The 16,632-nt window shown below is 46.6% G+C and overlaps 2 protein-coding genes across 5 annotated transcripts in view; one reads left to right on the forward strand and one right to left on the reverse strand.

Annotated features, from left to right (window-relative positions):
* The window catches only part of VARS2 (valyl-tRNA synthetase 2, mitochondrial), a 40,819-nt gene extending 40,635 nt beyond the window's left edge, over positions 1 to 184 (reverse strand). For both annotated transcript variants that reach the window (XM_081852397.1, XM_081852396.1), the window contains exon 1: positions 61 to 184. The gene's annotated coding sequence lies outside the window, so the exon portion shown is untranslated. The remainder of the gene's footprint in view (positions 1 to 60) is intronic.
* On the forward strand, positions 169 to 15,073 carry GTF2H4 (general transcription factor IIH subunit 4). Of its 3 annotated transcripts, none has more exons than XM_081853537.1 (14): positions 169 to 307; positions 1,796 to 1,932; positions 3,743 to 3,847; positions 4,111 to 4,242; positions 5,480 to 5,576; positions 6,295 to 6,383; positions 7,620 to 7,731; positions 7,831 to 7,899; positions 8,904 to 8,987; positions 9,624 to 9,756; positions 11,613 to 11,743; positions 11,942 to 11,989; positions 13,213 to 13,291; positions 14,387 to 15,073. In XM_081853537.1, exons 2-14 carry the CDS (start codon positions 1,802 to 1,804, stop codon positions 14,557 to 14,559), a joined length of 1,383 nt encoding a protein of 460 aa, XP_081709663.1. In that variant the 5' UTR covers positions 169 to 307; positions 1,796 to 1,801; the 3' UTR covers positions 14,560 to 15,073. The 3 variants fall into 3 exon arrangements, with proteins under 3 accessions (XP_081709663.1, XP_081709662.1, XP_081709664.1); XM_081853536.1 differs by having other exon boundaries at positions 261 to 418; XM_081853538.1 differs by lacking the exon at positions 169 to 307 and having other exon boundaries at positions 1,824 to 1,932; positions 3,715 to 3,847.
* Positions 15,074 to 16,632: the final 1,559 nt, after the last annotated feature.

Consider the following 16,632-nt stretch of genomic DNA (forward strand, 5'->3'; position numbering starts at 1 on the left):
AAGAGACATGTTTGCAATTAAGAGACATGTTTGCAATTAAGTTTCCTAAGAGACTCTTACCTTCAGAGGCACCCGCTGCAAAAAGGGAGAAGGGGACGCGCGGCTTTTTCTGCAGGCGGAGGGGAAAAGCAAGAAGCTCACGTGCAGAGCGAGGGGCCGACCGCGACCTCTCTCTGGCGGGTTTCCTGTCTGTCTCGTGTGAAATGCATGACGGGAGCTTAGAGCCCTAGGAAGAGGAAGGGCTTTGCTGGGTTGTCTGAGCCAAGAGAAATCCGGAGGAGCTGAAGATCGGGAAAATGCATGCGAGGTGAGGTCTGGATCGAGGCTGGTGGAGAGAGCGCAGCGCTGCAGCTTTGGGAGCGCGTGCTCACAAGGAAGCCCCATTGAATTCAATGGGACTTACTCTCCCGGGAGCGAGGTGAGGATTGCAGACTAAGGGGACGTTGCAGAAAGGAAGATGGGGCTCCTCGAGGCGACGGGACTGGCTGGGAATTAGTTGTGGGACGGGGAAGTGCAAGCACAAAGCCGCATGCATTGCCAAGAAATTGCAAAAGCCTTTTTGCAAATGTCTTGCAACAATCGGTGCAATGGCTATCCAGGCTTTCAGGGTAAATCAGCACCCTTCCAAGGCGGCTCTCAAGCAGTTACTGCCTAGGAGTAGCTCCCGTTGGATTTAGTGAGGCTTACTCCTGAGTAGACGCTGCACCTTCAGAGCCCGGCTGAGTAGGATCGCAGCCTGTTGGTGGAAGTACTGTAAGGGCAATTGAGGCCGGCAGGGAGGGGGAGGAGAGACTTCCTGATTAGAAATATGGAATATTCTTTTATTGCTTGAGCTGGTTCCCGCCTCAGGGTAAGGGCTTTGTGTTTGTAAGATATTAAGCTTGCATATAAAAAATTCCTTCCAGTAGCACCTTAAAGACCAACTAAGTTAGTTCTAGGTATGAGCTTTCGTGTGCATGCACACTTCTTGGTGTGCATGCACACAAAAGCTCATACCTAGAACTAATTTAGTTGGTCTTTAAGGTGCTACTGGAAGGAATTTTTTGTTTTGACTATGGCAGACCAACACGGCTACCTATCTGTAACTGAAGCTTGCATATAGTCATGCAGATTTGTTGTTCTGTTTTGTGGTTTTATAAAAAAATAATAATATTATTTTAAACGAACACCCCTTATTTTTCTGATTATATATTATATTGACCGATAATAATGTATTTATGTGTGTGTGTGTGTGTGTGTGGAACAGAATTATGTATTGCACTTAATCATTAAAAAACCCAGTAAGCAATCACATATTATTGTAACCTGATCTGGGACCTTTTTGGTTAAAGGCGGGTAAGGAATCTGGAAAAAGAAGAATGAGCTTGCAACGTTGCACAGGGGCAAAGATCCTGACCCTACTTGTGTCTATGTTCTGCATAGCAGGCCAAGCTCAGACTGTTATACTTTCTTCTAGAGACTCTTAATCTCAGGGTCGTGGGTTCGAGCCCCACATTGGGCAAAAGATCTTCAATGCAGGGGATTGGACTAGATTAGGGAAGCTTTTAATGTTTAATAGGTTATTGTATTTTAATATTCTGTTGGAAGCTGCCCAGAGTGGCTGGGGAAACCCAGCCAGATGGCCGGGGTATAAATAATAAATTATTGTTGTTGTTATTATTATAGATGACTCTTGTGGTCTCTTCCCACTCTGCAATTCAATGATTCGCAATAGGGTGCTTGCCTGTGCTGATAATAATTGGGTTCAGAATCCCCCCCCCAAAAAAACCCTATTAAAACTTCCTTCCTCCTGTAGATTACTATGGAGTCGGTGATGAAACTGCAGAGGGTACAGCTGAAATGCAAGAACCTTCATGAATTCCTGCGGGGCCTCAGCCCTGGCATTTTAGACCGGCTCTACAACCATCCTGCCACATGCCTAGCCGTCTTTCGGTGAGTGAGGACCCCCTTCCCAAATATTGGGGTGCTGGCCAGAGTGGGGAGGGTGGAATAAAAGAATCAGTTTACTTCCAAACTAGATTATTTACAGTTCAATCTTAACCATGCTTACTCAGTAGTAACTCCTGTTTATATGTGGCTTACTCCTGGGTAAGTGGAGTTAGGATTACAGCCTTAGGCTTGATCTTAACTGACTCACGAATCCTCGATTCTCTAAAGTTGCCTGCACTGGGTGAGAATCCTGCTGTAAACAAGATGTGCAGATATTTTATTTTATTGTATGTGCATTCCGGTGTCTTGCTTAAATTGTGCTTTTAGTATTTAATTGCATCCATTCACAAGAACAGGAAAAGGTGAGTCTTTTTTTTAGTAGTATTATTCCAACAGGTTGTTGTTTTAGATGAGCCAGTCATTCCCGTGATTATATTTTGTATTGTTTTCTGGTATTTCATATTGCACATTGCCCTTGTTAGTTTATGCGAACGGGTGCTATATAAAAAAATCTTTTAAATACATAAATAATATAAACAGTAGCATGTTTCCAAGTTTTTTAAAAAGTAGGTGCTTAAAATACTTGATTGGCGTCGCTTGTGAAAGCAGTTTCGCTACACGCTAAACCGTCCACACATTGATCTGTGTGTTTTAAGCAATTTATTCCAGCTCAGCCTTCCCCAACTAGATGCCTTCTGTACGTTTTTGGACCATGGCAAATGGTCAAGAGGAACGGGAATTGTGGTCCAGCAACCTCTCAAGGGCCAAAGGTTCCCCATCCCTACGGTCGACTCTTAATGCTGCCTTCTGAGCAGGAAATGCTGTGGCTAATCTGTGACTCTCCAGATGTTGCTGCAGTTCCCGTCAGTTTTTCATCAGCAGAGTCAAGGATAAGGAAAATGGGAGCTGTTTTTCAGAAATGTCTGGAGGGCCTCGGATTAGCCACCCCCTGTGTTATGGTGTGAAAGTATTTTATAAAAGCTCCATCTGGTACGCAGGCTGAGGCCTTACGTGCCCGCGGACTGTCTCGCAAGAGTAGTGCATGCTCTGGTTATCTCCCGCTTGGACTACTGCAATGCGCTCTACGTGGGGCTACCTTTGAAGGTGAACTGGAAACTGCAACTAATCCAGAATGCGGCTAGACTGGTGACTGGGAGTGGCCACTGAGACCACATAACACCAGTCCTGAAAGACCTACATTAGCTCCCAGTATGTTTCCGAGCACAATTCAAAGTGTTGGTGCTGACCTTTAAAGCCTTCTGGCAGTTCCCTCACTATGAGAAGCAAAATTACAGGGAACCAGGCAGAGGGTCTTCTCGGTAGTGGCGCCCGCCCTGTGGCACGTCCTCCCATCAGACGTCAAATAAATAAACAACTACAGTGGTACCTCGAGTTAAGTACTTAATTCGTTCTGGAGGTCCGTACTTAACCTGAAACTGTTCTTAACCTGAAGCACCACTTTAGCTAATGGGGACTCCTGCTTCTGCCGCGCCACCGGAGCACGATTTCTGTTCTCAACCTGAAGCAAAGTTCTTAACCTGAAGCACTATTTCTAGGTTAGCAGAGTATGTAACCTGAAGCGTATATAACGTGAGGTACCACTGTATCTTAATTTTAGAAGACATCTGAAGGCAGCCCTGTTTAGGGAAGCTTTTAATATTTAATGAATATTTTACTGGAAACCACCCAGAGTGGCTGGGGAAACCCAGCCAGATGGGCAGGGTATAAATTATTATTATTATTATTATTATTATTATTATTATTTATTTTATTTTGTGTTCACAGCACTGTCCTTGCATTCTTGCATTTTCAGAGAGCTGCCAGGGTTGGCCAAGAACTATGTCATGAGGATGCTTTTCCTGGAACAGCCCCTCCCTCAGGCCGCTGTGGCCTCATGGGTCAAGAAGGAATTCACCAAGTGAGTTGCTGGTTGCGGCAGGACAGTGTGGAAGCAAAAGCTTGGGTTGTGTAGCAAAGTATCAGAACAGCAAGAGAAACCAAGCCGCTGTTCTGTGGGGGCCTAGTGATTCATACACACAAGGATGAGTTTCTGAGTATCTTCTGGTCTAATTCATATATTACATTCTTCACTTCAACAAGGGAACAGCCCGGCTGATCCTTATCTTCCCCGGAGCCCGGTTTTGCACTCAGCTTAGCTCACAATTGCTTCTTGCCTTTCAGGGAGCAGGATGAAAGCTCAGATGTCTTGCTGGGGCTACGGCTCTGGCACACACAGCTGCTCCCTGGCGGCCTCCAAGGAATCGTCTTGAACCCCATCTTTAAGGAGAACCTGCGTATTGCCTTGCTGGGAGGGTAAGTGAGAGCCATGGAGAGAATTAGGAACCAAGGCAGAGGATTGGTGCATTTAATGCACTCGAGATAATCCCGTATGTGGCTGTGTTCACACACAACGCTAAACTATAGTTTGCTTTAACCTTGATTTGTTCAACAAGCCGCAGATTGTTTCTTCCGCACTCACATTTGTTTTTAAGCTGCTCTTGCCTTGTATCTCTGTAGCAAATGAGGTTCTGGGGTGGGGTGGGTTAACTGAGGCATAACGCCAAACAACAGTTAAAACAAGGCACAGCTTGCAAGCCAGCAACAAGCCATGGGTTCACCTTGTTTCTAGGAAACAAACTGCTGTTAATCAGCAGGGCTGGATTCAGACATTCAGACCAATCAGATATTTGCAAAACAAACAATGGTTAGGTGTTAAGCGCAAACTAGGCCTCTGACCGATGTGCTTTACTTGTATTGCAATTAAGAATGCTTTCCTTAACAAATAGAGCATTGAAATAAAGAAAACTTCTTTTCTAACAGCCCTGCACAAATACAGTGGGGCGACTTGCAAACCATGGGTTTTTCAGACACTTGCCTTCTCCTTGCGTGTGAATTACTATTATATTATTATTATTCTTAACACATTTTTATGGTTTGCTTTAGCCATTGTTTAATGCTGATGCTGGCATTGGCACAGACATGGTTACGTCTAGTCCAGGGTTTCCCAAACTTCCGTCTCCAGCTGTTTTTGGATTACAACTCCCATCATCCCTAGCTAGCAAGACCAGTGGTCAAGGATGATGGGAACTGTAGTCCAAAAACAGCTGGAGACCCACGTTTGGGAAACCCTGGTGTAATCAGTGATTGGGAACGGCATGCTGCGTATTCCTCGTCAATCTCCCCTCCAAGAAACCATGATTACTAGAAGCAAAACAAACCAAGCAAATGTGATTGATTTGAAGTCCTGTACTGGGATTTGCCCCTGAGGAGGAGGAGCATTTCATGTCATGGATCGCAGTTGACCATGATGTGGATGGTAAGATGTTTGGGAGCAAAAGAGCATGTAGATTACAACCGTCTGTTTCTGACTGAGAACGACATTGTCGCTTTCATACCTGTGGAAGGCAATGGCGGCCGGGTTTCAGAATGCCAGCTCTTGTGTTCTACGGCCAGGGATCATGGCTTTGAGAAAGCTCTGTCCCTCCTGCGGCTTTCTGCTGGCTCTATAACTGTCCAACAGCATTCCTTGCATCTCATCCTGTGTCTGCAGAGGTAAGGCCTGGTCTGATGACACTGGCCAGCTGGGCCCAGACAAGCACGCCCGGGATGTCCCGTCTCTTGACAAGTACGCCGAGGAGAGGTGGGAGGTGAGTGTTTTGTTTGTCCTTGTGCTCTGTTACAGGGCTCCATTGTTGTTGGGTTTTTTTAAAAAAACATTTAATCATTTTTTCAATACAAACAACAACAGCAATAAACACATACAACAAAAACCATAATAACACTAATAACACAATTTGACAATTCATATTTGAATACTGATATACCTATGACTACACCTTTTTATCAATATTTCCCCACCTCTCCCCCTACTTCCCACCACTTTCTGCCTTATCGCTTAAATATTTCTTCCAGATTTCTTCATGTTTATCCATTCTTGATTTGTGTCGACATGCAATTCGTTCATATGTAGCTAGTCTGTCCATATTATCAATCCATGTGCTCAATGGAATCTTTTTGTGGCTCTTCCAATTCATCAAAAAAAGTTTTTTTGCTTCTAATATGGCACGGTACATCCATTTTTTGGACCCCTTGTAATCTCCCCTAAATAACAATTTCTTTTTTATTACTCTTGCTATAAATATCCTCATCTTTGTTTGTCCTTGTGGTGCGAGGACGGGGTTCCATTGTAAGAGTCTTTTGGAGACGCCACCTCATATGGACCGTGGGAAGATGGATTGTTTGCCTGGCCGTTTGCCATAGCTGTGGTAGAACAGTGTGGATGCACCAGGGCCTGTTTCCAGTGGCAAACCAGTCTGGACAAACCCTTTGTCTCCCACCCGGTTCCATTTTTGTGCATCCTCCTAGGTCATTCTGCATTTCATGGTGGGCTCTCCAAGTGCAGCCGTGAGCCAGGACTTAGCTCAGCTGCTCATTGAAGCCGGACTGATGAAGAGGTAAGTGGCAAAGAAGAAGGGGGCAGACAAACTATGGGGTTGAGGGAGTAGGAATGAATGGTAACAGAAGCTATCTCAGCATCCCATGCGCAGTTCTCAGTACTGGTCCTGTCTGATTAGGAGTCACAAGCCATGTCACTCTTAAAAGAATGGCCACTAGTTGGCAGGCCCCACTGACTTGAACACCTTGGGGGCAACATAACAAACCATGTGGCAATGGTGGTCTGATCGCTGCATAGGAACGCAGGTGGCGCTGTGGTCTAAACCACTGAGCCTCTTGGGCTTGCTTATCAGAAGGTCGGCAGTTTGAGTCCCTACGACAGGGTGAGCTCCCATTGCTCTGTCCCAGCTTCTGCCAACCTAACAGTTTGAAAGCATGCCAGTATAAGTAGATAAATGGGTACCGTGGCAGGAAGATAAACGGTGTTTCCGTGCGCTCTGGCTTCCGTCACGGTGTCTTGTTATGCCAGAAGCGGTTTAGTCATGCTGGCCACATGACCGGAAAACTGTGAACAAGTGCCAGCTCCCTCGGCCTGAAACGAGATGAGCTCCACAACCCCATAGTCATCTTTGACAGGACTTAACTGTCCAGGGGTCCTTTATCTTACCTTTTATAGATAACTGCATGTTGTTGGTGGGCTTTAAAATCCACAATCACCGCCTACTTGAGAATAGTTAATGAAGCATACAGCGTATAACACCAGTCTTGAAAGACCTACATTGGCTCCCAGTATGTTTCCGAGCACAATTCGAAGTGTTGATGCTGACCTTTAAATCCCTAAATGGCCTCGGCCCAGTAAACTCTCAGTGCTGGACCTCAGCGTCCGGGCAGAATACTGGGGGTGGAGACGCTCCTTCAGGTATACTGGGCCGAGGCCGTTTGGGCTTTAAAGGTCAGCACCAACACTTTGAGTTGTGCTCGGAAACATACTGGGAGCCAATGTAGGTCTTTCAGGACCGGTGTTATGTGGTCTCGGTGGCCACTCCCAGTCACCAGTCTAGCTGCCGCATTCTGGATTAGTTGTAGTTTCCGGGTCACCTTCAAAGATAGCCCCACGTAGAGCGCATTGCAGTAGTCCAAGCGGGAGATAACTAGAGCATGCACCACTCTGGCGAGACAGTCCGCGGGCAGATAGGGTCTCAGCCTGCGTACCAGGTGGAGCTACTAGACCTAAATACACCACAGAGGAGGACCTCATTCTGTTTTCCTCCAGCCTCTGTGTGTTTCCTCTTTAGTTCTGAACCTGGGGAGCCTCCCTGCATCACATCTTCTGGCTTCCAGTTCCTGTTGCTGGATACCTCATCTCAGCTCTGGTATTTCATGCTGCAGTATCTCCAGTCGGCTGAGGTGAGGAGAAGAGGGGGCAACCTCCCCGTCTTTGCCCCCCCCCCCCGTCTCTGGCAATCTCCCTGTTGTGTTTTAACCACCTCTTCTTTCCCCGTACAGACCCGGGGCATGGATCTGGTGGAGATTCTTTCCTTTCTCTTCCAGCTCAGCTTCTCCACTCTCGGCAAGGTGAGCAACTTCTCCCATCAGCTCCCAGTTTGGTGAACATCAAAGTAGCAAAACAGGACAATTGAAAATACAAGGAAAAGCATACCCCGTACGTATTTAGAGTTTCAGGGCTGCCAGGAAGCATGGTCTTTCAGCCAATTCCTCCTGGGTGTTAATCATGGACAAAGGCAGGCACAGCTTACCGAGGGAAGGCGTTTCAGAGATAGGGAGCCACCACGGAAGAGGCCCTGCAGCTCCATACAGGCAGTAACAGTAGTGGCCCCCGTTGATCGTAGGGTCTGTGATGGTTGATATTGGAAGTGGGGAGCACTCTTTTAGTGGAGCCTCTAAAGCATGGAGCAAAAGGATAAGAGGGGTCAACTCCATAATTCTGCATTGCAGGGAAAACATTCCCCTTTCCCCCAGATGCCTTTTAGGATTGATTCCTTTTTATTTTCCTATTTTAACTTGACAAATCTCTATTGTGTCCCTTCTTAAAAAAATTCCCCCTCATAAGCTACATTACCTCAAGGGAATATGCTTCAGCCTGGACGGTTGCCCAGAGAGGAAGGCAACCTTGGACTGAAAAACAGTCCTTGCCCCCTTTCAGCTCTGTGATTGTATAAGACTGGGGGCGGGGAATGCCTGAATCCTGCTTTTTCCAAAACCAGATTGCATCTCCCTCCTCATACCAGAATACCACATTCTTAGCTTTAGTCACTTGGAGGTGGTGTTTATATTGGGCTTCAGGAAAACAAAGCATGGTTAAGTGTGTTATGTCCATAGGCTCTTCCACACATGCAGGTTCTTGATATCAGCAGCATCCGGCGGTGATGTTGACCTGCATGTGTGAATGTGCTATCATCACTGCAGCAGAGAGAAATTTCACATTGCCTCCTGGTGGTTTTCAGTAGTTTGGCCTGATTCGGCTGGCAGGCACGAAGCATTGAATGATCCAAGTGGTGCCCCCCCCCACCATGAGTGTGTGAGTAAATCAGCCCCCATTTCCACCCATCTGTTCCCAGGACTATTCTGTGGAAGGGATGAGCGAGTCTCTGCTGAATTTCCTCCAGCACCTTCGGGAATTTGGCCTCGTCTTTCAGAGAAAGGTAAGACAACCCCCCCCCCCAAGGGATGCGGGTGGCGCTGTGGGTTAAACCACAGAGCCTAGGACTTGCTGATCAGAAGGTCGGCGGTTCGAATCCCCATGACGGGGTGAGCTTCCGTTGCTCGGTCCTTGCTCCTGCCAACATAGCAGTTTGAAAGCACACCAGTGCAAGTAGATAAATAGGTGCCACTCTGGCGGGAAGGTAAACGGCATTTCCGTGTGCTGCTCTGGTTCGCCAGAAGCGGCTTAGTCATGCTGGCCACATGACCCGGAAGCTGTATGCCGGCTCCCTTGGCCAATAAAGCGAGATGAGCGCCGCAACCCCAGAGTCGGCCACAACTGGACCTAATGGTCAGGGGTCCCTTTACCTTTACCTAAGACCCCCCCCCCCCCAAGGATGTTGGCTGAGTTAGATCATATGCGGGAAAGAACAGGGTGGAAGAAACAGCAGGAAGTTGTACCCCCTGTTGTAGGCTGGGGAACCGAACGTTTTAGAGGACCTGCTGCGAAGATGTGGAACTTAAATGAGTTCACAGTGGAAGTTTGGAGTGGCACTTGTAAGCAGAGTTAGGTAGGTACAAGGGATTTCAAGCCTGCAGGCGCCTTGCGGCCATTATCCATCCTTCTCCCTTTCCAGAGGAAATCTCGCCGTTACTATCCCACACGGCTGGCTATCAACCTTTCCTCTGGCATCTCGGGCACCGCAGTGGACACCCATTACCAGGGCTTCATCATTGTGGAGACCAACTACAGGATCTATGCCTACACAGGTCAGAGGCTGACTCCCAGGGTGGATCTTAGCTTCTGCATGCGTCCCAGGTGCAATTCCCCTGCCTGTAACCTTGGAGAGACCCAGCTAATCTGTGTTTCCCATATTATTAATGATTGATTGATTGATTGATTGATTGATTGATTGATTGAATGAATTGATATACCACCCTACACCTGGGGGTCTCAGGGCAGTTCACAGAATAAAATCAAGATATAAATCCACAAAATACCTAATAAAAACAACAACCCAATAACTCCCCCCCCCAAAAAAACCCCAAATCAACCAAATGCCCGGTTAAAAAGGAATGTTTGTGACTGGCACCTGAAGGGGTATAATGAAGGCACCAGGCGAACTTCCCTGGGGAGAGCATTCCACAGACGGGGAGCCACTGCAGAGAAGGCCCTGTTCTCGTGTTGCCACCCTCCGGACCTCTCAAGGAGGAGGCACACGAAGGAGGGCCTCAGAAGATGATCTCAGGGTCTGGGTAGGTTCATATGGAAAGAGGTGATCCTTGAGGTATTGCAGTCCTGAGCTGTTTAAGGCTTTACAGTGGTACCTCGGGTTAAGTACTTAATTCATTCCGGAGGTATGTTCTTAACCTGAATCTGTTCTTAACCTGAAGCACCACTTTAGCTAATGGGGCCTCCTGCTGCTGCAGCGCCGCCAGAGCACGATTTCTGTTCTCATCCTGAAGCAAAGTTCTTAACCCTAAGCACTATTTCTGGGTTAGCAGAGTCTGTAACCTGAAGCGTATGTAACCCAAGGTACCACTGTATATGTCAAAACCAGCACTTTCAATTGATCATGGAAACTAATTGGTAGCCAGTGCAGTCAGACCAGGATCAAACCGTCTCGTTACGGTGAGCAACCTGGCCGCTGAATTCTGCACTTGGGTCTCTGGCCGCTTAGGGACTACAGTTCCCCATCATCCCTGGCCACCAGTCCTGCTATAGCTAGGGATGATGGGAGTTGTACTCCAGAAGAAGCTGGAGACCCAAGTTTGGGAAACCCCGGTAGACAATACTGAACTCAATGGCTCAGAGGTGTAAGACAGCTTTCTATGGTCCTCTTGTTTGTGGTTTTGCGGGCCTCCCCGCCAGAACCTCTGCAGATCCAAAATGATAACGCTGGTTTTGTAACCCAATGGCACTTAAACGGAGAAGAGACCATGGTATGTAGCCACTAATTATTCAGGACAGTCATCCTCCCTCTTCGAGGGCTTTTGTGAACGCCAGGTTCACCGGGGTCTAGTTCAGGACTAGGAAGCTCCTAGGTCAGACTAAACTCAATGTTGGTTACTCAGACTGGCAGCAGCTTTCCGGGAGACAGAGGCTGTTTTAATTGGAAATGCCTGAGGTTGAATCTGAGGCCTTCTGCAGGCAGGGTAGGTTCTCACAGGCAACCAGGCAGAGGGCCTTCTCAGTAGTGGCACCCACCCTGTGGAACGCCCTCCCATCAGATGTCAAGGAAATAAACAACTATCTGACTTTTAGAAGACATCTGAAGGCAGCCCTGTTTAGGGAAGCTTTTAATATTTGATGAATTATTGTATTATAATATTTTGTTGGAAGACACCCAGAGTGGCTGGGGAAACCCAGCCAGATGGGTATAAATAAATTATTATTATTATTATTATTATTATTATTATTATTATTTTATTAACCACCCATTCTTGGGTTCAGTGTGAAATAATACTAAAAGAGAGTACATGTGAGCATGTGCAGAGTAACTTTTTGTCTATCTCACACGCACCAAAAAAATCTGAGCTTGGTAGACATTTTTCTGGGTAGAAGGGGGTGTACTTACTTTCAAAAGTTAAGCTCTTGACTTCTCTCTCTCTGCCCTGGTTTCCAGATTCCGAACTGCAGATTGCGCTCATCGCCCTCTTTTCCGAGATGCTCTACCGCTTCCCCAACTTGGTGGTGGCTCAGGTCACCCGGGAGAGCGTGCAGCAAGCCATCGCCAATGGCATCACGGCAGACCAGGTGGGGAACCAGGGAGAGGCTGTTGGGTTAACCAGTTTAAAGGGAGCCTAGCAGAGTGTGGCTCCCCTTCCTTGGGATGTTTCGCAGCGCAGACGAAGCCACAACTGGGAATAGTAGAAGCGGTCAAGTAATGGTGTCAGTCAAATAGTATTAAGGCCAGCTCTGCTTCGTTCCCTTTTTCTTTTCTCTGTCCTGCAGATCATTCATTTCCTACGTACCAGAGCTCACTCTGTGATGCTGAAGCAGGTGAGGATTACGGCACGGGGTGTGGTCACTCAGTGGATCACTGCATAAAAGGATCACAGCTCCCTTTCCAAAGGGTTTGGTGCTGTTTCTTTGACTTTGTGGGATAAGTCTATGTTCCAGCTCAGCTGTTTGGAGGCAGAATGCGAGGTGCCTGGAATCGCAAGTCGGGAGAGGGATACAGTGGTACCTCGGGTTAATAACTTAATTCGTTCTGGAGGTCTGTTCTTAACCTGAAGCACCACTTTAGCTAATGGGGCCTCCTGCTGCCGCTGCGCCACCGCTGCACGATTTCCGTTCTCACCCTGAAGCAAAGTTCTTAACCTGAGGTACTATTTCTGGGTTAGCGGAGTCTGTAACCTGAAGTGTCTGTAACCGGAAGCGTATGTAACCTGAGGTACCACTGTATTTTTATGCTGTGAACCGCCCAGAAGTCTATGGACATAGGGCAGTACAGTGGTACCTCGGGTTACAGACGCTTCAGGTTACAGACACTTCAGGTTACATACTCCGCTAATCCGGAAGTAGTACGTCGGGTTAAGAACTTTACCTCAGGATGAGAACAGAAATCGTGCGGCGGCAGCGGGACGCCCCATTAGCTAAAGTAGTACCTCGGGTTAAGAACGGTTTAAGGTTAAGAACGGACCTCCAGAATGAATTAAGTTCGTACCAGAGGTACCACTGTATATAATTTTATTATTGTTAATTAATAGTGTTGCACTCAGGTTACATTTTGGGACTTCCTTTGATCATCTGGGTGGCCTCTGTCAGAACATTATGCTGGACTAGATGGGTCATTGGCCTGATCCTGCGGGGCTCTTCTTATGGAAAGATGGGCGTCACATGTTGGCAAGAGAAATTGGAATGTGGCCTTGAGGATTCTGGGTAACCTCTGCTAGGGAGATTCCAATGGAAGCCTCTGCTGCTGCAGCAGTAGGAATCCCGTACTGACCCGAATATAAGCTGCACCTTTAGAATGGGGGGGGGGGGATATAAAATACCCGAATATAAGCCAACGCATTCCTCACTGTTCCTGGTGCTGTTTTCCTCAAGCTCCTGGCTACATACCGTAAGGTTGTGAATATAAGCTGCACTTTAACTTTTCACGGTCGGAATTTGGGAGGAAAGTGAGGCTTATATTTCAGGCCAATACGGTTGATCATCTTTTGTTTTCCCCGTTGTCTTTTCCATATGCGTCCCTGACTCTCTGATGTCTTGCCCCATAGAGCCCGGTGCTGCCTCCCACCATCACAGATCAGATCCGGCTGTGGGAGCTGGAACGAGACAGACTCCGCTTCTCTGAGGGTAAGCGTCTGTGGGTGAGGAACCCCAGTGGGGTGGGAAAGAGAGAAGAACATGGGGAAGAGAAGGGGCGTATCTCTAGTGGAAATATCTCTGCGTTCTGGCAGATTATCTTCCCCTCTTCCATCCCACCCAACTTCCTTCTTGCTTCAGATCCACCTTTCTGGGTTCCCCCATGTTGTGTTTTTTCTTCCTCCTTTCACATCAAGCGCTCATTCCTCTTTTGCAACAATGCTTCTGAATACCAGATTCTGGAAACCACAGAAGAGCAGCACACCAGTTGTGTTCTCAACAGGGTGGATAAAAATCAATGTTTTCTTTAAAAATATATCAGGGTTTTTTTTTAATTTGAATCGGATTTTTAAAATTTAAATTGGATTTTTAAAATAACATGCTTTTGGAGGAAAAAATCTTTCTAAAGATAGTTTTCTATTTAAGTTACGTTATAGTTCAAAGGCTATTCATCAGGAAATAAGGATTTGTTTTAAGTTTTTCATGTGTGCTAAAACTCATTAAAGGAAAAAAATGTTTAACCACATCAGTTTATAATCATGGATACATATGTCATAATGTTATTGTTTTAGTTAAATAAAAATTTTTAATTGTTATTAAGGAAATGATTGTTTTTCTCCTTCCAATAAAGTACAGCAGAAAAGTTGTCCCAATATAGATACTGTAGTTAACTTATTAATCCTCACAATAATTTTGTAATTATCTATGTATTTCTAATAGTATAACCAAATCAGTAATTTTTGATATCACTGTAAAAAGTACTCTGAAAATTTATGATTCCAAAAACGGAACCTTCCTCTGGTTGTAAATATTAAGATTATGCCAGTAAGAATGAGTCTTTCTGTAAAAAAAGAGAGATTTAAATCAAATCTTACTGACTAGTGATTTAAATCGATTTGATTTAAATCAAATCCACCATGGTTCTCATCCCCCCTTCTTTGCATCCACCATCTTCCCCCTCAATCCTCTCCCTTGTTCCTTTCCCTGACCCTTCTCTGCCTGCCTCCCCATCTTCTCGCATCTCAAACTCTTGAGCTCTCCTCTGTGCTTTTTCACCATATCTTCCTGCTCCCTCTCTCCCCCCAGGTGTCCTCTACAACCAGTTCCTGTCCCAGGTCGACTTTGAGCTGCTGCGCAACCACGCAAAGGAGTTGGGGGTCCTTGTCTTCGAGAACCCGGCCAAACGTCTCATGGTGGTGACGCCTGCTGGCCACTCAGACGTCAAGCGCTTCTGGAAGCGGCAGAAACACAGTTCCTGAAGGCCGGGGAACTGCCGACACTCCCAGATCTCTCTCCTTGCACAGTTCTGCTGGGAAACAGGAGTCGGGGTGGGGGTGTTGACTGCATCCCCCCTGCCCCTAACTGTCAAGGAGTAGCAGAGAGACAGAGAAGGAGGAGAAGAAGGTTTTGTAGGGGTTGTCTGATGACTCCACCTCGGGTCAAGAACTGATTAAGAGGAGCAGGAAAATGTCTAGGTTCAGCTTCCTCTTAACAGAAGTGGCTAAAGCTTGCCGGCTGAGCGGATGTGGCCCTGCTGTTCCAGTTGGGCTACTGCTGATACGGAATAGGTTAAGACAACTAAGCACCGTTTAAAATGTACATGCCAGGGTGCCAGCATGGATTTGGAACAGACTCACGCCGTTTAAATGGAAAGTTGATCTAAAACCTGGATCAAGCAGGGTAACAACATCAGATCAGATTTGTAAATAGCCTCTTTTTTGTAATGTTTTTATTGCGATAGAAGTACCAATAAAACACCCACATCGGAAGTTATTTTAGATGGGTTCCTTTCCCTTCTCTCCCCCCTAAGAGAGGTCAAGAACTACAGGCAAATGTGCTTCCTCTGGACTATGTGCCAAAGTTGAATCAACCCTTGTTTGGGCCAGGTGGTTAATCAGCCATGGAAAGTAAGCCACAAAAAACTGAGTACAGTGGTGCCTCACAAGACGAAATTAATCCATTCCGCGAGTCTCTTCGTCTAGCGGTTTTTTCGTCTTGCGAAGCAAGCCCATTGACGGATTAGCGCTATTAGCGGCTTTTAGCGGCTTAGCGGATCAGCTGATAAGCGGCTTAGCGGCTTAGAATGGGGGGGGGGGGAACCCGCAGGAACTCGCAAGACATTTTCGTCTTGTGAAGCAAGCCCATAGGGAAATTTGTTTTGCGAAGCGCCTCCAAAACGGAAAACCCTTTCGTCTAGCGGGTTTTCCATCTTGCGAGGCGTTCGTCTTGCGGGGCACCACTGTACAGGCATACCTCAGGTAGAATATGCTTCATGTGGAGCGCATTCGAGTTGTGCTCCGTTACTTCCGGGTTCCGCGGCTCACGCAGCGAAAAGCGACACGCGCATGCGCAGACGTGCCGTCACTAGTTACATTTGCTTCTGGGTGCAAACAGGGCTCCGGAACGGATCTTGTTCGCATCCCGAGGTACCACTGTAATCTGGATGAAATGTATTTTACCCCATCTGGGCTTGCTCCCTTGTGAGTGGGTGACTGGGTTTTCAGGCTGCAATCCTGCACACACTTACCTATAAATACACCCCCCTCAATTCAGCTCTTCTGAGTAAGAGTACACAGGATTGGCTTAACCCAGGCACCCCCAAACTCGGCCCTCCAGATGTTTTGGGACTACAATTCCCATCATCCCTGACCACTGGTCCTGTTAGCTAGGGTTGATGGGAGTTGTAGTCCGAAAACATCTGGAGGGCCAAGTTTGGGGTGCCTGGCTTAACCCCTTCCTCATTTTTGCAGTGCCAGGCTGAGTTCCTTGGACGAAAGGTGGGATACAGTGATTTGTGGTGAGTTAGGGCCGTAGGTGCCAGCTTGTGGGGGGGGGCAGCAATGTCATGTGTGTGACATTCTGCCTGTGAACATCACACCTCATTTCCTGAACCAGGCAGAAGCTTCCTGGGCTTTGAGAAGGAGGCACCAGGGGAAACTTTAGGCGACTAGCCTAGTCCCCCTCATCCATTGACTGCACACTACTGGTGCAATATAAAGGTAATTACTAAATAACAAATGCAGTATTGGCAGAAAATGGCATAGATAGGTTTAGGTATTAAAATATTTCTTTTAATTTGACAGAATTTGGATACCTGTTAATAAAAAAAAACCTTTATTGTTTAGGGAAGTTTTTAATATTTAATGCTATATTGTTTTTAACACTCGATTGGAAGCCACCCAGAGTGGCTGGGGAGACTCAGCCAGATAGGCAGGGTATAAATCATAAATTATTATTATTGTCATTTATGCGGTTTACATAAAATAAGAGTTTAAAACAAGTTTAAACTAAAAGATTGACATAAATACAAATGAAACCCGCAGTTTCAGTAT

Source organism: Podarcis erhardii, assembly GCF_964252035.2.
Source record: "Podarcis erhardii genome assembly, chromosome: 2".
NCBI lineage: Eukaryota > Metazoa > Chordata > Lepidosauria > Squamata > Lacertidae > Podarcis > Podarcis erhardii.